We start from the raw sequence: 24,987 nt of genomic DNA, 5'->3' as shown, positions 1-24,987 counted from the left end.
GGATCCACTGGTCACAGAGACAGCAACACAGAGCTCGACACAAATCAGTCACTTGATTAAGTCTGATAGACTGAATTAATCTAGACACTTACAAGCTAGGGGCCCAAAATACTCAGCAAAATGATGTGCTACTCAAAGTAGCACAGGTCACTCTGTAGCTGAAGATGCTTCTATGCCCAACTATTAACAAAACCTGGGAACTTGTTGTTTTATGCACCTTGCTTAGAGGGAGTAGGTACGTACTATTATCTTTGAAAGGGGACTCAGGTGACCCCAAACTTCTGACTGTCTGGGGAACAAAGTTCAATCTTTACCCTAAATCAGTTATTAAAAATGCAGGCTGTGCATCTGACATTCAATTTCTGAATGTCCTATGTCTCCTGTAATTCACTGATTCACATTCTGGCAAATACAGAGTTTACTGGGATTCCCAAATGTCAGTGGTTCTCAAACTCAGAATTGCATAGAACTGTCTTGGAGGCTTGTTAAAAACAGAGATGCCCGAATTCCACTCTTGCAGATTCTGAGATTCTGATTCGTAGGTTTGGGTCTCTTTCTTCCTCCAAAGTTTTCACTGAGAAATTTTTTCTTGGTGGTAAATTCAGGAACTTGCAAATACAACTCAGTGACCTAGGAGAATGTTCCTTGGATGTGGACAGTGGATGACAGAGGCAAGTCAACAGATTCTCCTTTTTCCTTAACAACCAAAAGACTCTTCTATAACAAGGTCTTGTTTTAATCAGGTCCTCAGATGGTGCAGAGGCACCTTGGAGTTTGAGAACCACTATATACAACACACGAAAACAGAAAACTCATTTCTTTTTGGCGTTTCAGGGCAGTTCAGAGACAGAGAGAGAAATCAACGTATCACCTAGGGATATTGTTAAAGTACAGATGCTGTTTCATTCTGAGTTGCTGCATTTTTAACATTTCCGGTGATGTGGCTTCTGCTGGTCCCTGGAACACACTTTGAGTAACAAGGGTTAAGAGCATAGGCTGGGGGGCTGGGTGGGGGGGGGAGAAGTTCGGCAAACCTGGATCACATCCTGCTTCTTCACTTTACTGTGTGATGTTGGGCTGGTTACTTAACCTCTCTGGCCTGTTTCTTTATCTGAAACATGGGGGTTGAAGGGAGCAAAGAGTAGTACCGATCCAGAGTACTGGGGTGAGAACTGTGTCACAGCACAGATAACACAGTACCAAGCACATAGTAACAAAATGGCAAACTAACAAATGGAACTCTGCCATCGAAAAAGTTATCAACTTCTCATTTTAAGAGTTAAGCTTGCAGGCTCATGAAAGCCATCTGAATGACTATTTCTGGCCTGATAGTCGTCAGTTGCTGCCTTGCTTCGCCAAATTATAGTTTAGCCTCAACTTGGCTTTCCGGTCATGGGCTTGAGCTGAGTAGGATAGGATAAGGCACGAAGGACTGGGGCCTCCTTTTCAGACCGTGGGTGCTCACTGGGCTGCTGCCCACCCACTGGGTCTGGAAATGCAGGGGTCACGATGGGACTAGGCCATTTCTTTTCCATGGTGGTTGCTATTTCCAGTCCATGTTTATGAAATACATATAATTTTAAGGCTTTACCAAGAGAGAGCCTTCCCTCTGTGGTTGACTTACAGAGTCATATTTACCCTCTTATTACAAGTCAGCGTTCTGGGCTTTGACTCCCCTGGGGTTCCCGTGGCTTGCTCCTGGGACAGTCAGAGGGATAACCCTGGGCAAATCTGCTGACCATGCCATTCCAAGCTAGTAGACTCGGCTTCCTTGCCCCTTATGCCAAGGGTTTGGTTGGGTTTGGAGGTGGCTGGAGCAAAATCCTGCTTCTCTGAAAGAAATCTGCTTCTTGCTGTGGGTTGCCTGCTTTTAAAACTCTGAATGCTCTGGAACAAGGGCCTGGTGCTAGGATTGTCACAATTAGAGAGTGGAGTCTGTCACCAGGAGAGCCAATGACCAATACCCCAGCATTCTTGAAGGGCCAAGAGAATGATTATGCTAAAATATGTCTCATGGAATTTCAGAGCAACACATAACTCAGGGTTCCAACAACAGTAAGATGTTCAAACCATGAACTTGTGTTATCAACATTCTCACATGGAGTCATTTTAAGCACCTCACTCTACTTTCTCCAGCTCACATTTCCTATCTGAATACTCCATGCATCCTAGCCTTCGATCTGGGGAAGCAAGACTCTTTTCCTGTGATTAGATACCCTGGTAGCCAGAGGGAATTCTTCCAGGCATGAATATTCTTTCATTAATGACTCAGTATTATTTTTCTCCTTATTTTATTTATTTATTTATATTGTTCTTTTTAAACCATCACTCACAACTAAGATGACTTTTCCTTTATTTATTTATTTATTTATTTATTTTTGCTGTACGCGGGCCTCTCACTGTTGTGGCCTCTCCCGTTGCGGAGCACAGGCTCCGGACGCGCAGGCTCAGCGGCCATGGCTCACGGGCCCAGCCGCTCCGCGGCATGTGGGATCTTCCCGGACCGGGGCACGAACCCGTGTCCCCTGCATCGGCAGGCGGACTCTCAATCACTGCGCCACCAGGGAAGCCCTCCTTTATTTTAAATAAGCTTATAATTAGCTAAATACTTTCATAGATATGAGGTAAAGGGAAAATTGTTGGTTCTTCCTTTTCTTGTCCTCCCATCCCTCCCTACTATTTGGCACCAATTTAGGGAATTTGCAGATAGGATACGGAGACCTACCAAGAATTCCTCTGATAATGGGGGCAAGAAAATGGATTCTCTCTCCTCTTTCTTAGAAACCAAAACCCCAATCCTGACAGCCAGGAAGCAGGTAGGTACCTCCTCACACATCAGAAGAGGGCTCCTGGACTCCCCTGGTGGTGCAATGGTTAAGAATCTGCCTGCCAATGCACGGGACACAGGTTTGATCCCTGGTCCAGGAAGATCCCACATGCCGCGGAGCAATAAAGCCCGTGCGCCACAACTACTGAGCATGTGTGCTGTAACTACTGAAGCTCTCACGCCTAGAGCCCGTGCTCCACAACGAGAGAAGCCACCGCAATGAGAAGCCCGCACATCGCAACGAAGAGTAGCCCTCACTTGACGCAACTAGAGAAAGCCTGCACAAAGCAATGAAGACCCAACGCAGCCAGAAAAAAAAAAAAAAAAAAAAGGCTCCGGTGCCTTTGATTCCCCAGGGAAGCAACAGAAACACTCTTCCTGGATTTCCTGGTGAGTGGCCACGAGTTTGGTGGCCCTGGGCTCAGTACTGTTGTGCATGAGAGCACGGTACTTCTCCATCTGGACCACACCCGGGGGCTCCTGAAATAAGGACCACTGGGCCCTCTCAACTAAACAGGTAGTAGGCTTGAGAGAAGGGAGTTGTATAGATGGAGGTGAGGAAAGACACTTTCTTTGTCTAAGGAAAACATTAGCCTCCTGGTACAAAGGAGAGCTTGAGCTGATAAAAGGCTTTATTCCCTTGGAAGAAAGAGTACCTCCCGTAGAATCCCAAGCCCAAGCCCAAGCCCAATCACAGGGGAAAGTGAGGAACAGGGAACAAAGAGGAGTTTGAGAGAGGGTGCAACCCATGGGTAAAGTTGGGTCCCTGGGGAGGGGAAAGCAGGTTCTTTAGACCACGTGAAAAAGTATATGGCAGGTGGGTCCTCAGTCCTGAAATTTGGTTAAACCAAACAAGATTAAAAAAATAGAGGAAAATTGCTGTTTCTGATGTGGGTCATAGGGGTCATAGTCATTTAATGAACATACCTGCACTGAATATTTAGCTCAGGGATTTCATGGCAATTAAAAAATTAAAATGTACACTGAAGAAAAAGCAAGATTCCTCAGTCTTTTTCCTTAATACAGTGATTATTATTATTTTAAAGCTAACCCATTGTGGAAGCCCATAGCTTTGCCGGCAAAAACAACGTCCTGCCATCGTTAAAAGTATGTTACAATTTGTGGCTATGTACCCAGCATTTGACATGGAGTGGTGTTCTATTTCAGCCCAAATTTAATTACATGCTCCTTTTACATATTGTGGATGGCTCACAGTAGCAGAATTATTTTGCCTGGTGAAAAACTGGCCATGACTTGTCATAATGGGCTGGTTTATAGAACCACTGAAGTATAGTTACTGCCCTTCATTCAGGAATTATGGCACCATAACAACCCTTTATTTACATATACTGCTGAGACAGTAAAAACAGCAAATAGATTTCTTAAATCGAGACAGCAGAAATTTCCCCCCAGGGCACTGGGCCCTCATTGTGGCAGTAACATATGCAAGTGTAAGTAACTTCGTTGTCTGTGTTTCGGCACTGCATCATTTCATGGGCAGTTTAATAATAATAAAATCGACTCTACATTTCGAGTTGGGCTTCACGAACATTAGATGGTAATGCACACAGCAGAATCTCTAAGTGATTTGTGAGGAAGGTTTAAATTTGGTAATCACACTTCCCACTGAGAGGCTCTGCAGAGGAGCTAAAGTGGAATCAGTAGTTAGGCTGTTGCGGTGGCAAAGCCTTCAACCAGGAGAGCGCCTGACCTAGTTTATATCAACACGGATCCTGCATCTGGGTAAAGTCAGGGATGCTTTCATCGTCAGACTCCTAGGACTTAAATAACCTTGGCTTTTCCCTCAAACTATAGAAACCCTCTATAAATCTACACCACTCCTCCCCTCTTTTTTGGCCTACCCTGCTCTTTCTTTCGTCTTCATGATGTATCTCTGGGGGGAATTTTACAGGGGTAAAGTATCATTGCCCTCACTGACTGGTTTGTCTTGATATTTCATGTAAATTGCCCTCTCCTTATTCTCCACTTTCTAATCCTTCATAGAGTTGTCCCTAGACTTATTTGTAATACACACGTTTTAAAAGCATGCTCTAAAACATGTCCACTACACTTCTATTTCTGGGGTGGTGGGTTCACCCCACACATCCTTTAGCTTCTAGTAAAATTATATGGCTACCTGTGGAAGGATAGTGCATGGATGCCATAACTCAGACTGCTACCCATTGTTCTGCAGTAACTTGCAAGTGGTCCAAAGGGGCAGATACTTAAAAGGAGATCCTATTCCTCCAGGCTGCTGAGGCCTGGAAGGGTGTGGAGTGGGCAGGGAAGGGGGCAGCCGTGCCAGCATCTTCTGGGCTCCTGCAGCCAGCTCACTGCGCCTGTGGGATGCTGCAAACGGGTTGGCTAAACTGGACCTTCCTGTAATTGTCAAGCTTTGTGACTTCCTTAAAGGGGATTAAGAAGCTGGGCCAGCATTATGGGTGCATACACCTCTCTGGGAGACCACTTGGGTTGGTCATGCTTGTGACAGCGAGTCCCCCTTCAGGTCTGCCCCCCATCGCCCCTACCCACCCTACCTCCCCCCACCCCCTCCCGGCACGGGCAGGGTGCCCAGGGTGCAGGCTCACTCACCCCCGGAGGGCAGTCCGGCGCAGCTGCCTCCGTGCTGGCAGGGGCTGCGCTCGCAGGCGTCAGGGTAGAGCACGCAGCCCAGCTTCAGCTCGGTCAGGCCCACCACCTCGGCGAAGCTGCTGCGCTTGTTCTGCAGTGGCAGTTCGTTGTTATTCAGCACCACGGAGTCCAGGCAGCCCTGGAAGCCGCTCAGCACCTGCGTGACCCGCGTGTCGGTCAGGCTGCGGATGTTATCCGCCTGCACCAGGGCCCCGAAGTAGATGGTACTCTCGGTGCTCAGCGTCTGGAAGTAGAGGGGCGCCCTGCGCCGCTCCACGTAGCTGTCGTCCAGGGACAGGCTCGTGAAATTGCGGTTGAGCTCCAGGAAGACCGAGTGCCAGCTCCCGTCGTTGACAGCGCGGCCCGAGATGCCCAAGATTCCGGGGCCGCTGCCGCAGTCCAGCTGGAACCACAGCTTGCCGTCCACGATCTGTGCGGGAACGAACACCGCAGCGCTTTTTAATATGCATCTGGCAATAAGTTCCTCGACACCCTGTTCCCAACCAGCCTGGGCTTTAGAATGGACAACGCTTTTGATCCAGCCATAAATCTGCTGTGGTTTGATTTTTAATAGTAACTCTCCCTCCTCATTATATGCCTTGCAAATGCATGCCTGATATTTCACAAAGCTTCTTGTATTTAGCAATATGAGCACAGGTTCAGAAAGCCACACTTACATATTTAAGAATGCTCCTATTCTTTCCGTCTTCATCCTTTAAAAATTCACAGCTATTTCTTGTTTAGGGAGTCTGTTTATTCTCTGTGCCCTTCCTAGTTACTACCAGCACAGGAATGATTTCTGTGGACTCATTAATATTAATTACGAATATTTATTGAACATCTACTATGTGCTAAGCAATGTGCTAGGTGCTATGGGGACCACTGTTAGCAAAAGTGGTCTGCCCTCATGGGGCTTATATTTGAGTGGGGGAGATGGCTATTAATCAGATCAGCACAGAAATACATATATACTCCCCAGGTAAGTTTGTGTGACTGTGCTGTAGGGGAGAGAAAGAGGCCAGGTAGATTTCTTACTTCCCAGATTCATACATATTTAAGATGTAAAAACCCTCCTATTAAACACTAGCCATCTTCTTAAAACAGTTCTTCAGGACTGCTGCTCATCATTTAGGTTAAGATTATCTCACAAAGTGCTCAAGCCTTGGCCATTTGCTAAGAATGTATGTATATTTGATGACCTGTGGAACTCCGGAAGGATCTGGTTAACTCTTTACACCTTGTAGATACTTCCAGCCTCTGATCTGGGGTCAGCTACAACAGAGACTTGCCTGCTTTTTTTATTGCACTGGTGCAGAGAGGGCATCCAAGTCCCCCCACCCTCAGCAGCCTGACCCCAGAGGGACACCAAAATCAGGAAAGCGTGCTACTGAAGGATGCTGGCGAGTTGAAAGCTGTTGGGCAGGTACTGGTCCTCCATGGAGACCCAGGTTCAACTGTTGCCAAGGACACAGGCTGGCCTTTGAATCCTCTGTCGTCCACCGTCATCTGCATTTCTCAGAAATGCAAGATGGTTTGAGGATACAGGGATTGAGGGCTGGACCCATGTCTAGTCAACAAATTGTTATTGGTCCCTGAAGGAATTCACAGCTAGAAAACTGTGAAACAGAAGCTACTTTTCTGGTCTTTGTCCCTGGATCTTGTGGAGGCCAGTGTCTCAGTCACGCCAGGGCAGCTGGCCTTTACTTAGGATCTATGTATAGTCCTATGTGAAAACCTGGGTAGAGAACATGAACTTGTGGAGAAAGAGAGGGGAAGGGACAGAAGGGGAGGGAAGACAGACCTTCCAGGCACTAAGTGCCAAGGAGGTACAAATGTCAAGTGAATTCATAGAAATAAACTGAACCAGTCTTTCCAAAATGCATTTGGCTACTGATAGATCTGTTAGGGATGATCACAACCTCACCCACCCTCACAAATGGGGTATTTTTCTATGCTTCAGTGTCTTCCGCAGACAACTAATTCTTAGGGTCTCTCATTACTGCCCCTATGGCTCTATGAATTTGTTGTCACCCTCTCTTCCTGCATGTAAAGTTTATGCCACATAAATGTGTGTATATGAAAGGTAGGGGGGCTCTGTGAACCAGGCAGAGCCTTGGGAATTTAGAAATGAGAAATCTAATTCTGGCTTTGTCATGTATCATCCAGGTCCCTTGGAGAGCATTGGTTGGCCCCTCTGGGTTTGAGACCCCTTCTATGGAAAGCAGAGATAACTGCTGTGACTTATTTTACAAGGAGACTGACTGTGTCCACTGCAGAACGGTCAGCCCCTCATTCGCAGTTAGTACAGACATCCTGCACTCTGTAATGTAATGCAAATGTACGAATGTGAAAAGACTGGAGACAAATGTTAATTTTCTTTTCAGAGACCTTTCGTGTGTGTAATCTCTGCTGTTGCCTTTGTCATTTTTTCTGTTGTTGTTCAACAAAATGGACCGAATGAATATTGTAAATCACGCCAGAATACTTGCTCAGTGACAACTCCTGGATAATATCCATATCTTTATTTCAGTGTAAGTAATCAAACGATCAAATGTGACTTTAGGGACTACCTGCCCCTGACACAGTCCGTCTGCTGTTCTGCTCAGTGGCTACAGAGTGGGGTCTCCAGTCTATCAAGGAAAATCTTGTGGTGAGGGTGCAGTTCATCTAAGGTTTGGAAAAGGATGTATTCAATTAATGTATTACTTGGTCCATTCCCCTCCCTAAGGCCCTACCTCTTGGGATAATAACCAAGTTAGAAACTCATCCAGGAGAACTGATATGGTTCTGACAGCCTCACATACATCAACGTTCTATCACTAAGGAACATAAAATTCTCCCATGGTAACACCGAGCATGGTTAAGTTTCCCTTTTTCTTTCCTGTTGAAAAAAATAAGAGCGGCAACACCGCTGAATGAATAGAAAGCCAGATGCCTACATGAGCCTCAGGCTTTTGAAAACAAAAATGATCCGTACCTTCAAAATTCTAGGAGTTTGGAATTATAAGCCTTGTCTAGATGACAAACAAGAATGTGGATGCCAAAAGCTACCTTGCAAAAAGTTAATGTTTGGCCATTTCACAAGTATATTATGTCAGCGAGAGGAAAGAACACTTTCATATCTGAGTCCTCTCATCTTGGAAAATTATGAGCTGATCATATTTAGTTTTTCTGTCTTCAGAATAGGGTTTATCCAGTTTTAAAGGATCTCTCTTTTAAGAGGACAAAGCTTTCTCAAAGCAGAGGGCAAGCTATTTTAATAGAAACTGAGGTGTGCATGAAACTGTAAGAAAAGTCTACAGCAAGGATCTGAATGATGTGCGGGGGACGGGGGAGGGGGCAGAGGCACGTAGGCAATGTGTTCAGTGAAATGCATAATTCAGAGTGTGGCCCTACTGTTACGAAATATGCAGGTGTTCAGGGTTGTCTGAAATCAGTGGATTTAACCCGGATCTTCTGTGGCCTGGAGCTTGGGAGACAAGCTATCAGAGCTATAAGAAGTCATCTTGTAGGAAAGTAGGATTTTGAGTGAAAAGTAAAAAAGTAAAAAGTATGTAAAAAGTATGAATTATGGCATAAGTCTTACTGCTTCAGTAAGCAGTTCATGTGTTCATGTGTGGCTCTAGCAAATGCACCATCATGATAAAACTTTTAAGAGGGTCATTAAATATTCTTTGAAAAGCGAACTTCTTGAAAACCTATTTTTAAGGCAGCCATGAATAGCTATCTGGCATACAGTAGATGCTCCAAAAATACACTTTTGAATGAATACATGAGTGAATAAATCTCAGTCCTTCAAATCTCTTCTTTTGATAAACACTTGTACTCCTGACCTGCTTGCCACGGCCAGAGGGCCAGGTCCACTACTGATTAGTTTAGGCAAGTCAATGATTCTCTCTGAATCTCAGTTTCCTCACAGGCGAAAAAGTAGGCACTCACCTCTATGCACAGGAGAGTAAGAATAAAAATAGATGTATGTGAAAGTACTTCATAAACTCTTAGGTATTTCATTATTACTATAACGTGTAATTATAAGTTAGCTCACTTCTCAGTGATAGCTTTCATATATCCTTGAAACTCTGGAATCTTGTGAGGTCTTCCTTGTTACTCTTCTGATCTGTGTTGCAAGGATCTGGCTCTTCCCAGTGGACTGTTTTATAAACCAAATGAGCTTTCCTTGACTATCTTCCTCTTAGTCCTGGGGTCTTAACTAGCCATGTCTGAGAATCATCAAAATAAAGTCATGTTTCATCTATAACTTTCCCCAAAGATCAAATGTGATATTTCTAGATTAACAAGCAAGTACTTCTTGTGCTTCTGCTATAATATTGCACCTGAGAGACTAACATAGGGGAAAAGTTACTTGTGTCTCTCCTGGTGATCTGACATGTTTCTTTTATAGGTTCGAGGACAGCCACAGCATCTATCCCACCATTTTCATCCTGACTTTGGCTGCCAGGAAACTCAGAGTTATGGTTTGTGTTCAACTAACCCCTGGTCTAGATTTTTCAATGATGATATTCTGTCCGTCCCCATTTCATTGGTTGAGTCTTAACCTTTTGTTTTCATCTTTTTTAAAATTCACGTATAATTGACTTATCAGGTGTGCCACATGATTCGATATTTTTATACATTACAAAATGATCAGCGATAAGTCTGGTTGCCATACAAAGTTACTACAATATTAATGACTACATTCCCTACACTGTACATTACATCCTCATGACTTATAACTGGGAGTTCGTACCTCCCGATCCCCTTCCCCTATTTTACCTATCCTTGCTTTCATCTTAATGGTGCTTTGATTTTATTGCATTTGAGTATTTATGGTAAGCCTGGAATCTCTTTTGGAAGAAGACAGGGTATCAATGGTGAACAGAAGAATGAGTGCCTTTACTGCTGCTAAAAGACAGCGTTGCTCCTCGTCCATGAGAATGTTCACTTCCCGAGGTCTCCATGCAGTTCTTCAACAGTCTTGAAGGGGTGCCCTTCACCCCACAGATCGTCTTAAGTACTTTTTAGGGAATGTGCTTTAACCGGGAAAATATAAACAACCAAGAGGTGCAGTTTAAACAAAGCATTTCAGCGTAGTCATTGAACCAAAGTGCAAGGCACATACTGTACCTAAAGCCAATGAAATTAAATCTTGCATGAGGCTGAAAATGTTAAGCAAACAGATTCAAATCCCCTAAGTGGATATTCCTGGCAACTGTAGGAAAGTATCTGCAGTAGTTCAGTACAGCTCTGTCCTGCTTTGGGCAAAGCCAACATATGAAAAGCAAACTTACAGAACAGACAGATTGGGGGTGATTATTCACATCACAGAGGGACTAAGGGAAGGGTTCCTTCAAATAGCAACCATCCCTAGTTTATTAGAATTCCATTTATAGAGATTCAATTTACACAACTTTCAGAAACACGCTTGTTTCACGAAATACAATATACCTTAGGAGCTAGCGCTGACTAAAAGGTTTAATTATTCTTCTTTCCCATCTCCAGGGTTCTGCACATTTTAGACACTTGCCAGTGAAGTGTCAAATGGCAAGCTCCATTTTAGGATCGAGCCATTCACATCCAATATTTTTGCTCTCTTTCAAATTTAATGCCATTTAAGAGAATTGCTAATAGAAAGTATTTGCCTCCTAAGGACGTTCAGCAACAAGCCTTACTAAAGCTTGAAGGGGAGAGATGCAAGGTCAGCAACACCCAGGCACAGCCCCTGGGAGCTGGTACGACTGAATGGGCAGAGCACCTTCCCAGTAATTATACAAACCCCACTGCTCAGGGCTAGTTAGAAAGTGAGCTAAGGGCCCTAGGCAGGTTGCTTCACAGGCTAGAAGGTTAAAAAGACAGAACTTAGGTTTTTGAATTTATATTCTTCCACCATGAAGATCTGGTTTGAATTCATTGTCTTCTAAAACTGTGCGTCCAGAGCGTTTATCTCGTTTTCTTTTGAAAACACTGCTTTCCTAACAGAGCTGAAATTATTCTCTGAGTTGAATGAGTCAGCGTATTGGGAGATTGCCCATGAAAACGGCCAACTTTAAACTCCAGCTCTGTGCTCACTCCCTCTGGACACCAAGTAATACCTGGCAGTACAAGAAGGAGGTACGTAAAGGTCTATGTGGTAGGAGGAGCCACAGGCATTTAATGTTCTACATACTTTCCTCCCTCCAGGATTAAAGCCTGGGTCATCTAATCAACTTGGATGTGACCTAGCAATCAAAGAACAGAAGCTAAAAAGGCCCACCATGATCCCAGTTAAGCTTAGTGACAGAGCAGTAGGAAGGAGAAAATCGCTAGCCATTTCCACTTGGATGGGTATCTCCCACTGGACAGACTTCACCCATCTCTGAACACACTTACGGTGGGCTGGCATAGCAGCCTGGTGAGAATAACGTTCAATTAAACATGTCTTCCTCCTACTTTTCCCTTCTCCTCTCATCCTGGAAGGCTTAATCTTGTCTACAGATGCCCAGATGTGATTCTGGATGAAATGAGTTATGTTACAAAACTGAGAGCTGGGGAGAGCATGGAGATAAAGAGCATGGTGTGAGAGACACTGGAAGTCAGGTCCAGGCCTGCCACTTATTAGGTGTACAACTTTGGGTAAATAACTTAAACTCTCTGAACCTCTATATGCTCCTTGATCAAATGGGGCTGATCATACATATATAACACATTTATTATATTAGCTTTATGACACAAATCAAATGAGGCATGTCACGCTGTTAGCATTATTGTTGTTGTTTTCATGAAGAGACCAGAAGCTCTGACCTGACTACAAATGCCAGACTTGCTCTAAAGCAGTGGTCCCCAACCCTTTTGGCACCAGGGACCAGTTTCGTGGAAGACAATTTTTCCGCAGACAGGCTGGGGTGGGGTTAGGGTTGGGGAGATGGTTCAGGAGGTAATGCGAGTGATTGGGGGATGGTTCAGGTGGTAATTGGAGCGATGCGGGGGATGGTTCAGGCGGTAATTGGAGCGATGGGGGGGATGGTTCAGGAGGTAATGCGAGCGATTGGGGGATGGTTCAGGTGGTAATTGCAGCGATGGGGGGGATGGTTCAGAAGGTAATGCGAGCGATGGGGGGGATGGTTCAGGCGGTAATGCGAGTGATGGGGGGAGGGTGGTTCAGGCGGTAATTGGAGCGATCGATCGGAGGGATGGTTCAGGCGGTAACGCGAGCGATGGCGGGGAAGGTATTTCAGGCGGTAACGCGAGCGATGGGGGGATGGTTCAGGAGGTAATTGGAGAGATGGGGGGGATGGCTCAGGAGGTAACACGAGCGATGGGGAGCGATGGGGCACGCCAGATAAAGTTTAGCTCACCCGCCGGCCGCTCACCTCCTGCTGTGCAGCCCGGTTCCTAACAGGCCGCAGACTGGTACCAGGCCACGGCCCAGGGCTTGGGGACCCCCTCCTCTAAAGGAAATCTGGTGCCTTTGGAGGGTTTCTGAGGCTGGGCATGTTTTAAAAATTGGGCTACTTGGGCCATAAGAGGGCCTATGGAATCTTCTACAGCCCAGATGTCCAGCTTCTTCCCTGAGCGAGAACACAAGTGACCTTCAGGGGTCATTGGGGATAGACCCGTGTGGTAGAAGAGGATACAGTCAGTCTTTTGAAAGGACCACCCTGCCGTGGAATTGATCAGGAAACACATTCTAATGAACCGTTAAGTGATTATAACTCAGGGGAGGCCGGCTCTTGAACGTACTCCAGAGAGAGGTGCCCCAGTCTCCGAAGAGCTAATTTTGAAGCTGAATGTACGGAAGGAAATGGGGTGTTGGCACACTTCCCACTTCTGCTGCTGCTCCCCTGGCCCTAAAGCCGGCTTCTGGTTTCTGAACTTAAAAGACAAAATGATTTCAGACCCCAATCCAAGAGCCAAAATACTAACATGAGAACTGACTGCGGGAAAAGAGAACCTATTTTCATTACCTTCAGAATGATGCAGGGGTTTGCTCTGGTGTACATTATAATCCCATTGCTTTGCAGTGTTCGCAGACGCAGGGCCAGTTTAAAGTCCTCTTCTTTGCTATTTTCAGAAAGCCGGTATTTGATGTAACTGTTTCCAGCAAAGCTGAGAGAAGTGTGCCCTGAAAAGACCATGACGAGGACATATAGATACTTTTAACATCCAGAAACGAGCAGGGACACATGAAATCACCCAACAACTACCAAGCAAGTGGATGAAAGACCATGGGAAGTTAGGGAAGCCACTGAGGAAAAACCATTTTGGATTAAAAGCTGTTTCTCCATTTCAGGTCACACTCTAATTTCAAAGTGAAAAAAAATTTACTAGTCAGATGCTGAAAAATCTTAGTTCTCTCATGTCAAGGACAACTTGGTATATTCTCTAACCTGAATTTTCTTAGTGTCACTAAATTCCCAATTCCTATTTTCTAAAATTAGCACTATTAAAAGATATCCCTTTATGCCCACCCTCATCACTTAGATATTTAAGAATTTTCAATGCTATGAAACAAGGGAAAGACAAAACTCAAAGAATATCCTGGATATTCTCAAAGAATATCCAGGGCTTCCCTGGGGGCGCGGTGGTTGAGGGTCTGCCTGCCGATGCAAGGGACGCGGGTTTGTGCCCCGGTCCGGGAGGATCCCACATGCCGTGGAGCGGCTGGGCCCGTGAGCCATGGCCACTGAGCCTGCGCGCCCGGAGCCTGTGCCCCACAACGGGAGAGGCCACAACAGTGAGAGGCCCGCGTACCGCAAAAAAAAAAAAAAAAAAAAAAAAAAAGAATATCCATATTCCCCAAGTTTCCTAATGCAGAACAGACAACTTAGGTCATTTGCACAAATGCTGATAAGGATAATGATATAAAGGAAGTTCATGTCTTGTGCAGTCACAGCTCTGCCTTTTGACCATTAATTTCAAGGCTCCCCTTCCTAGAATCTTTAGTTGCACCCACATCACCCAATTCTGAGTTAACCCTCTCTTTTATTATTGTCTCCATCTTTATGTTTTAACAAGCAAAGTAATGGCTGAAAAGCCCTCTGGCTGGGGGTGGGGGGAGGGTGGAAAGTGTGGAAATATGCCAAATGGATGATAATCGTGGATTATGAAGAGTTTTCCATATGGAAAGGAGAAGGGAGATGGGCAGAAAGGGACATCTGAAGTTAGGAGGCTTGGCCTTGACTGTCACCCTGCAGACCCACCTGCTGTATACACAGCAGGTGTGTTGGGGTGAGGTCAGCATAAATATCTTTTAAGTCTAAGCCTTAGAAGCCTTCAAAGGCAAGTATGCGGGTGATCTCTTCAGTTCAGGGGCAGCTCCATTCTCGAAGTCAACTCTGAAAGAGCTTTGGCTTCCATTTTTAAGAACGGTGCTTGTCTTTGCAAAGGCTGAGTTTCTAGAACCCAGTGCTTAACAAGTGCCTTGCAAATACTAGGCATATTTATTCCCATTATAATGGCTATTATAATCATTACTCAATAAATATTTCTTGGATTCCGAAATTGGTATCAGTGTGCCTATATTTGAAATACATCTTCTACCAAAAAAAAGGTTCTATTGGTACCAAAAATGAACAGGACTCTTTTTAGAGGAAAGAAGTGGTAGAGCATATGTGAATCAAAAGAAGTATTGAAGTTGAGTGATAATCAGAAATGGAGGATCATTTGGATTGAAGTAACACAAATACTGATTTTTTTTTTCTTTCTTTAAGAAACAGAGGTGAGCACCTCCCTCGCCTTTTGGGAACACGCAGTTAGTTGTACATGTGCAGTGGAGAGTCTCTTGATCTAGGCTGGACTTACCCTACAGAAGGTCAGCTGAACTGGCTCAGCTTTACCTTCTGTTGAAAGGTGGAGGCTCTGAACATCAAAGGCCATGCCACAGATACTCCGACTCCTCTGCCTAACCAACAGCCTTCTATTTTCCATAATTTCACGCCCTTAACATCCATGTGACATGATCGAAACACATGCTGTGACCTCCCATTATATAAGGAGCCCACAGGCATTGCATGTTTCCTGAGCACAGGCTGCAGCTGTAATAAATCTCAAGTATTTGAGGGGGGAGGCTAGCTGGGGTCCATGTGGAAGGAAAACGTTGCATGCAGACAGAATGTGAATTTAGACCCTCGTCATCCTGCCCCGCTCTGCACCTGAGCACTCTCCGAGCTTCCCCGGTGGACACTGGCAGAGGAACGGTCTCCTGCTGGCTTCGTAACCGACACACTGCATGTCCCCCGGACACGGCTTCTCCACGCAAGGATCGTTGGACCCCGGGCACAGTCCTCCTGTGACAGAGGGGAACACGCATGATCAGTAGAAAGGCAATCACTCTACACTCCAGGAAGTCCAGGAAGCACAGGGATGGGTCAAGAGCTGGGCTCTATAGGCTCTGAGCTGAGAGACAAAATGGCCGCCCAGAAGCAGGAATGCCTGCGTGAGCTTCACCTGGTGTGGGTGTCCATCAAACATCCCTGCATCTGCCAAAAGCTCACTGCCAGAGTGAAGTACGTTGGGGGCAAAGAGTCAATGGAGCTCCTCTGTTTAGGCTAAAATATGCTAAGGTTGTGACTGGGCCAACTTCTGGTGAAGAAAGATCATACCACGTGGGCTCGGGTAGTCTTTATTGGATGGGGCTCCTGCATACTGGGGGCCATTTGAATGCATCACTTGAGTTTAGACTTCTTCTATGCTCCTTGCCTGGAGCCCTGAAAATCTTAGGTAGACTTCACAAGACGTTAGCTGTTGTTTTCAGATTGAGGGAAAAAAGACTTTTCTAAAGAAAAGTATGACTCATTCTAGATTGTGAAAGCACAACTCACATCGTTTCCTAATCCGTTCTACTCCCTGCTATTGTATTGATTAGCTGTAAATGTGCCCTGCTGGCTATCAAACATAGCAGAATTTTCCTTGGCGAAGGAAGGCTTCCTTTTCACCTGTTCGATGTTCATAGCACAGTGAGATGAAAGGTTAATTCCTCAGAAAGGAAATTCTGGAAGGCAGATTATCTGATTAAGGTGGAATTCAGGACCCAAGGGAGTTTTTCAGAACTGTGGTGACAGCAACTATGGGTCCACCAAAGAAAATGCACTTTCCAAAGGTCTTGGATATTTCAAATGTAATTAGGCGAGAGTTTAGGTGGTAAAAGGACTGTAGAAAAGAAGACACAAATTGAAAACAACTCACAGCTGGGTTAGCAGTGGACTAAAGAAGCACCTTTTCTCTGTGAACCAAGAACACACTGGGCCTTAGCAGCATCTTTCTTCAGCAAGATCTGGCCCATTCTCTTCTTCCTTTCTATACCAACTCTTTCCTCCTCATTAAGCATATTATTCCATTATACAGTCACTTCTTTGCCCAGGAGAAAGCAGACATTTAATGCTAACCACACATAAACATTTTAGGAACTGTAATCCTGGAGGGGAGAGATGTAAGTATAGCACTAGCAAACTCAGAGTTCATAAATCTTATTTTCCACTGGTTGAGAGCTCAGCCATAAAAGATACTCTTGGCAATGACCCAGCTTACAAAGTCTTAGAAGATGAAGGGATTTTTAACTGAAAATTCGGACTGATCTTCACAAATGGTTCTAAAAGACCTAAGTGCCCTGAAATACATCTTCCTCATTTCATTCCAAGAAATCTTTATTCCTGCCATGTATTTATCAATATTTATAGAACCTAAAACAGCTGTTCAGCCACCTTATGATCTGTTTCAAGTGGCTTTTGATACCAGATTTTTTTTTTAATTTTTAATTTTTAAATTTTTTTGGCCACACCATGTAGCATGTGGGATCTTAGTTCCCTGACAAGGGTTCAAACCCGTGCCCCCTGAAGTGGAAGTGCAAAGTCTTAACACTGGACCACCAGGGAAGTCCCTTCAAGAGGCTTTTGATAACCAGTTTTGGAATTTTTGATGCATTCATCCAACAAAAAAAAAATTTTTAGGGCCAGCGAGGTAATAGGCCTGGACATATAAAGATGAAAAAAAAAAAGTTCCATCTCTTCTTCCCCACAGGAAACAACACACATACACAAAAACATGATTACAGTACAATAAAGTAACTGCATTGCGAGAGGTATGTGAGTGCAAGGGAAGCCCTAGAGAAGGAACAATTGTGTTTCCTGGGAGAATGTCAGAAGTCCTTGCAGAGGAAAAAAGCATTTTAAAAACTCTGGCTTGAAGGATGAGCTCTTTTGAGTAGCAAGGAACTGTGTTTCTTGGGAATGAATCTACCATCGTTAGTGGCATGACTGCATGCACGTGTTAATGTTTACTTACGGTAAGTTCACAACTCTCCCAGCCTACTCTGTGCTGTCTCCATGATTGGATTCATTTCCGTTTCTGAGGCCTGCAAACTCCTAGGTGGCTCCTACCTGTTGACTAGTTAGCATGGGCTCAAAAATGGAACCACGCCACAGGGAGGTAGCAATGAGCATAAATGAATCACAGAATTCATCCCATCAAATGGATGTAACTCTAAATTACCTGGGCATTAACTTCCAGTTAGACATGGGAACAGTAATTTATGTATTTAAGAAGTCTGTTCCTTTCCATTCTGTGGACGTGCCTCTTCCCATGTCCTATTTTAGCCGGCCAAAAGATATCCTTTCTATAAATGTCTGTGTTTGTTTCTGAGATACAGCTACATATACTACATTCAGAGTCTTTTTTGCCCTAATGCATTGGCTACATTGCTTAGAAAACTTGCATTATCAATAATGCAGTTTCAAAGCCTCTGTTTTAAAGGGGAAAAGAGGACTAGATAATTTCAAACCCATGATAGCAAAGCTATTTTCTCCTGCCAGGAGTTACGGTAAAAAAATAATAATAGGGCTTCCCTGGTGGTGCAGTGGTTGAGAGTCCGCCTGCCGATGCAGGGGACACGGGTTCGTGCCCCGGTCCGGGAAGATCCCACGTGCCGCGGAGCGGCTGGGCCCGTGAGCCATGGCTGCTGAGCCTGTGCATCCAGAGCCTGTGCTCCGCAACGGGAGAGGCCACAACAGTGAGAGGCCCGCGTAACACACACACACAAAATAAATAAAATAATAATAAAAAAAATTTAAGAAAAATTTTTTAAAAAATTAAAAAAAAACCCAGCTGTAAGTGCATATAATAAAGGCTAAACACTGTATTTCAGAATAAACACAGCATTTGAGTACTTCTCCCTTTTATTCACATGTTTTGGCCTTTTCTTTTACCACCAGTCCTGCCCTGGTAGTTAGCATTGGGCTTCTCACTTTATCACCCATATCGCTTATATTGGGTTAAAGCACAAAGTCACTTAGATCAGTAACTGGAGTTCAAATTCACAGCTCTTTTTCTTCTTCTTTCCTTATGTCATAACCGTAGAACCCATATAGTTAAATTCATTAAATTAATGAATTGCATTAGATCCAGCTCCCCTTATAAAAACTCTAGCTGGAAGACAGATAGAAAATATATTAATATATTATAATAAGTGCATTCTAAATTAATGTAAATATTAAACATATAATAATGTATATTTCTATTCATTCCAGCAGTCATTGACTTTGATAGGTTATTTTTCCTTCCTTTTCTTTTTAATAGGTTTCCTAAGGCAGAGGGGACAGCTCTGGCAAGCGATCTGTCTCTCGATGCTTTAAAAATCCTAGGGGGCCTCCTCCCTGCCTCCTGGCCCGGGACGGGAGTAGCCATAAATGTTCTGGCGCCAGCTGCTGCTGTCAGTTTGCTCTGTTCACCGTCTGCTCTCTTGTGGCTCAAGGAAGTATGAAGGCAGATTAGAGTCTGGAGGTCAGTGTAAATGTAACATGCTCCTTAGCTGGGGACAGATGTGAGCATGCGCACGAAATGCAGTCTTTTCCAAGTAGAGGAAGACTTCTGGTTACTGAAAAACAGGTTTCCCCAAACCAAATACTCCCCATATGCGATACTGTAGTTCTTCCCTCTCTTCAACTATGATAAGAAATTAGGTCCTTTCTGAAATATTTATCGTGAGAGGGACTTGACCCTCATACGCCAACCCTGAACAATGCTGTGTGTCCTTTGACCTCCGATGTACCCAGGCCTGGGTCTTGGGGACACTTTCCTGGGGATAACAACCCTCTTCCCAGCTAAAGCCGTAAAGCTTCCAGCAACATAGAATCCAGTATGCTTTCAATGGGTGTTGAGGGGTTAACTTGTTTTTAGAAAACATATGCTCACATCATCCCCTTTGCAGAGAAGCACTCATACCTACTATCGTTAGGAGTCTTAAAGACCCTCTCTCTGGTGGAGGAAAGTGCCTCATCCACTCCCGTACAACCATTAAGGGACAACAGTGTCTCCTCCCATTGGCTTCTGGGAGGAAGTTTATCTTATTAACTGTCGTTAAATAATCCAGGTTTAATTAACTTGTTCTGTGATCAGTGACAGCTTGGGGGGAATGCAGGCTGTAGACCTTCACGATCTGCATCTCCAGGCATCCATCAGTTTGGTGCCAGAGTGAGCATGAAGGGAGAAAGGTCCCACTTTATCAAACCCACTGACACCATTTGTGGTGAGTCAGGGCAGGGCAGAAGGATCAGATGTTTTTAGCAATTGTCAGAGCATAAAGCAGGCAGAGAAATCTCTGTTTCCCATCCCTAGGTCCCCTCTGGAAGGTGGGGCACTGTAATAGGAAAGGGTGCGGCATTGACAAGCAGCAGCCCTGGATTTTGGCCCTGACTGTTTATTCAACGTATTTCCTGTGTGGCTCTGAACAAGTCACTTGACTTCTCTGGGTCTTGCTTTTCTTTTGTGAAAAATGAGGATAATGATTCTTCATAGAGTTGTGTGCATTAGATGGGCTAATGTATGTGAAAGCAACTTGTAAAGAAAAAAATTTAGAATAAAAACAAATTACTACAAGGTCCCCAAACTGGAGACACTAGGCTGACAATATAGCAGAGATCTAAACTCCAGTGTAATCCTTTTCTTGCTGTTCTTTCTGGGTCAGATTCACGATTTGTAAACTGACAGATGATATGAAATACTGTGTGCGTGGGAGGAGCTTTTTGTTAATCAGCGTCACAGGCCATGTGCAGCTGGGTTAGCCCCTTCACAAGCTTATCTCGGGCAGAGGTATTCTTTTCACAAAGTCTCTCTACCAGGAGAAATGTGCCCATGATGTGGCCATTCATCACAAGGTTTCCCACCCCTGAAACTTCGCTCGGTTGGAAATTTAGGTCACTTTCTACAGAGCTGACAATATACAATTCACTTGAGCAGAAGCTCAGAGCTTTGGAACCTGCAGGGAGGAGGAAGGTGATCCTCCCGTGGTTTTAAAAGGGTCTTAGTTCCCTATGTATGACTCTCCTCTCCTTATCTCCCCAGAATTCCCACAGCTCCCAGCATTAAGTCTATGCCTTTAGCTAATACATCAGTATTTAGCTGTGATTATTATTGCTGCCACTTTGAGCTTATTCAACCTCTTGATTTATATCACTGCCTCATTATACTGAGAATCTAATGACTGATGGTAAACATCCTACACCCTGAGTTCGCATGCTTTGCCAAGATGCCATGTCTCAGCCAATGCCACATAAGTCAATAAGCTTCCTTCTTAATTCCTGGCCTGCATGAAGTTTTAAAACACATTCTCCTAAGGTCCCTTGGCTTTGAAGTGGTTTCTTGTGGTTCTCCTAGAAGCACAGAATCATGTTGATTGGCGTTTGCTTGGCTCCGCCATATTTTCTGGATGATTCTGCTAAAGGCTGAGTACAGTTTCATTCAACATATCCTCTCTGGGGCAGCTGTGTGTGGATGGAATATATAAGGGGTTATCCACATGGTGAGAAGCTGGTATCACCTCCACACTGGGTACCTCCAAACCTCTCCTGGCACTTCAGGACTCATGCATGCTGGAGATCAGGGATCTGCAGAGACATATCTGTTGTGAATGAGAAATAAAAACTTCCCAGTTTTTAGGGGGAATCTGGTTAAGATTCGGAGATAACACTAAATTATTCAGAATCCCTGGAGTTGGGACAATGGGCTCTGTCCTTTGAGAATTAGCATTAACAATCCCCAGCCCAAGTGCAAACCCAATCTCAGGTTGTTTTATGTTGTTTTTTTTTTTTGCGGTACGCGGGCCTCTCACTGTTGTGGCCTCTCCCGTTGCGGAGCACAGGCTCCGGACGTGCAGGCTCAGCGGCCATGGCTCATGGGCCTAGCCGCTCCGCAGCATGTGGGATCTTCCCGGACCGGGGCACAAACCCACGTCCCCTGCATCGGCAGGCGGACTCTCAACCACTGTGCCACCAGGGAAGGCCTGTTTTATGTTTTTTAAAATCTCATCAAGGCTAAGTTTTAAGTGTCTTACTGCCTTGCAGAAGCGTTCATCATTTTATTTTATTTTATTGTGCTTATGAGAAGTACATCACTGTGGCTGCCTCTCACAGGCTCCATTTACCTATCCTACCATATTTTTCCAGGACTGTCCAGACTCCCCACCATCCAACTCAATCCAGCTGAGCTCCCTGTTGTTCGCTCAGTACACGATGCCGGTTCTTGGTCCATGAGAATGGGGATCATGTTAGCCTCGCTCACCATTGTATCTCCAGCAGCCCGCCTAGGGCTTGGAAAAGTATTTAATTCACTGTTGAGTGAGTGAGCAAATGAAAGGGTGCCCCGAATCCCTGGGCTTTTCTCTTCACTTTTCTCTCTGCTCAAAATACCTTCCCAGGACTATTCATTGCTTCCAATGCCTTGCATGGACTCCTTCAAGTAGGACAGAGGATTCCTTCCTTTATGCTTATTCTGTGCCCCAACTACAGGAATTACAACTCTTTCTAGCTCCTATTTTTCACAGCCAAGGAGCAAAGGAACTTCTGTTGTTTGTCTAGAAAAAGAGATTCCAGGGGTCCTAAAAACTATCCTTAGATGACTGGAGAGCAACTTGTACAGGAGGGGTTAGACAGCTCGGGTTCTGTATGGCTCTAAATGGTGGAGCTGGGTGACATCACAAGGAGGTGGATTTTGGTGCCCTAGAAGAGAGAAGTTGTGTTAGGTCCATCTTGTGAGGTAGTGAGTGCCCGGACTGGGGTTCAAACCTTGGCTGAATTATTGTGCCAGGAGTGCAGTAAACAGGATGTCTGTAGTGGGTGGGAGGTTGGACTGGGTGAATTTCAAGTTCCTTTCACATCTGTGCAGAGGTGATAGGGTACAGTGGTTAGGACTGCCAGGTGTGAATCCTAGCTTGACCCTTACTAAGTTTGTGACCTTGAGCAAGTCAACTGATATTTCCAAGTCCAAGTTTCCTTAGCTTTTGAGGAAAGTTAATGATACCTACTCTTTAGGGTTATGATGAGGGTTAAATGCAATGACACATGTGTGAAAAACAGCACAGTAACAGGTCACCGCTCACTAAACATTAGTTGCTGTGTTTGTCCCTGCCTTTATCTGTGCACTGCACTGCACGCGGTTTCTCGCCTCTATTCCTTGGCTCTAATGTTCCTCAGGCTTGAGCACTCCCTCGCCATCACCTACCTAATTCTAGGCATCCTTTCAGACCTAGTGCAGGTGGCATCACCCTCAGCGTTCTTCTCCCTGCCCTGCAAACCCTCACAGTGGTATCAAACACCGCTGGCTGAGGGCACGGCTGCTGTCACCCTCAGCCCTGCCAGCACAGGGCTCACCCACGGCAGACGCTCCACGCGTTTTACTGGAGCTCCAGTTTCTAGTCTGGGTTCCATATCTGAACCAGGACTAGACAAATCAGGCATCCACTTCCACTAACATTCTCATAAACACATTGGTCTTAAACTCTGATGGTCTCGTGGTAAGTCCATTCTCTTGGACAAGCGTCTCCTTTTTGATATATTTCTAGATTAGACTTTTGAAAAATCAATGAAAATTTTCCAAAATGGACAATCATCACGGCCCCATGGGCTGCCCCAATGCTCTGTCCTCTGGCTTCCGCAGAGGAGCTCAAGGGCCTTTATCATTCCCCATCGTTTAGGTTGGTGTCGGGCTTTCTTACCCAAGTGCCAAAGTTCACTGAACATCTAAAGTTTACCAGGAGCCACCGCACGACCTCAGAACTCTCTCTGTAGCTCTCAAACTTTTGTTCAAACGTGATGCTTCATGGGGGCTGGAATATAATGAGGCTCTTTGGCACTAAATTTCAAGCCTGTTTGTATTTTGTCAAAGCAACTCAGCATTTTGGTTTAAGATGTAAATGATGTTAATTTGACCCAAAAGTCTGCATGAGAGAAAGATGGGTTGGAAGTTGGGAGGAGGGTAGAATATTGAGGCCAAATCTGTATAAATATTACTACACAGCCCAGAATGGGCAGCTACCTCTATTTATCATCCTAATTATTCCACCAAGTGGTGGGAAAGTCCGTTTATTGTATCTGCCAACCTTCTAGGGTAAACAGACAAGCAGCAATACTGGGTGTGCGTGCGTGCGTGTGTGTGTGTGTGTGTGTGTGTGTGTGTGTGTGTGTGTGTTTGGGGGCCTGGGGGCATTTACTGACTTCAATTACCTCTCCTTTCCAATAAATGAGAAAATGTCTAAAATGATTAATGCTTTCCTTAACAGTTCTTCACTGTATTTTTATTTACGAGGGTACTTCAGAAAAACCGAGAGAACCATTACTATGATAATTAAGAGTTTGCCCTCTGAACCCAGAGGAAATTGTTTCTATTTTATGTTGATGTGAGATTTCTTAGAGTTTGGTTTCCTCACCAAACTCGCCAGAATTAGAATCACCCAGGCTACATATATAGTGGCTCCTAGGCTCCACCCAAAACCTCCTGCTATATTTGAGTGTGGCTCTCAGTAGTGGGCATTTCTAGTAAGCCACAGGCATAGTGGGGTCTGAGATCCTCTGCTATTCTGCCATGGGTCTATGAGGTTGGTGATCAGTCAGGAAAAATGGGGTTATTTGAATATTCTTATAGAGTACATAGCACTGGGGTTATGAATCATATAAAAAATGGAAGAGTTCCTGTTCTTAAGATGCAGGTAATAAAACAAGGGCCCAAGATGAACCTTTATTGAATCAGCATGCCCTTCTCACCAGCCGTATGGCCCTGGGCAAGGCAGGGAGCTACCACATTTATAAAAGGGAGATTATCGTATATTAGCTGCTGAAGTTGGGGATTGGGCCAGATGATGTTTTGAGGTCCTTTTACCACTAACATCCAGTATTTTATTTTGCAGCTTAATTACAAGAGTGACTTAAAGGTGCAAAGGGGCTGAGAAGTGAGGCTGAGTCTGCACAGAGCTCTTGTTCAGGAAATGCTTGCTTTTTAAACCGAGAAAGCCTCCTCTTGGGACGTCTCGGGGCTGAATCACAAAAACTTCCAGCATTCTGGGTTTCCCGGGAGTGGAAAGATTTATGGGGATTCGAGGACAGGAGTCCTGGGCCAGGATGCCACCTTGAAACTCATTGCATTTCAAACATCAGTGTCTCATGCAAAATGCAGAGCAAGACCCCTCTCTCCAACAAAATCTAAATCCCTGCTTTGAAGAAAACTGCTAAGTCTGCCCTCCCCTTGTCTCTTCTTGAAGAACTCATACTCATCCCTCAAAACTTAGAATATAG

General features: G+C 44.8%; 1 protein-coding gene across 1 annotated transcript in view; it reads right to left on the bottom strand.

Annotated features, from left to right (window-relative positions):
• The window catches only part of FAT3 (FAT atypical cadherin 3), a 152,641-nt gene that overhangs the window by 18,167 nt on the left and 109,487 nt on the right, over positions 1 to 24,987 (bottom strand). The window contains exons 18-20 of the mRNA XM_089915870.1: positions 15,586 to 15,720; positions 13,399 to 13,556; positions 5,420 to 5,888 (exon numbers count right to left, since the gene is read on the bottom strand). Coding sequence (XP_089771996.1) covers positions 5,420 to 5,888; positions 13,399 to 13,556; positions 15,586 to 15,720 — 762 coding nt within the window. The remainder of the gene's footprint in view (positions 1 to 5,419; positions 5,889 to 13,398; positions 13,557 to 15,585; positions 15,721 to 24,987) is intronic.

This window comes from Delphinapterus leucas, chromosome 7 (genome assembly GCF_059928025.1).
Source record: "Delphinapterus leucas isolate spDelLeu-1000000601 "Yukka" chromosome 7, BTC_Dleu_Yukka2, whole genome shotgun sequence".
Classification (NCBI taxonomy): domain Eukaryota; kingdom Metazoa; phylum Chordata; class Mammalia; order Artiodactyla; family Monodontidae; genus Delphinapterus; species Delphinapterus leucas.
This window is presented reverse-complemented; position numbering and strand designations above follow the sequence as displayed.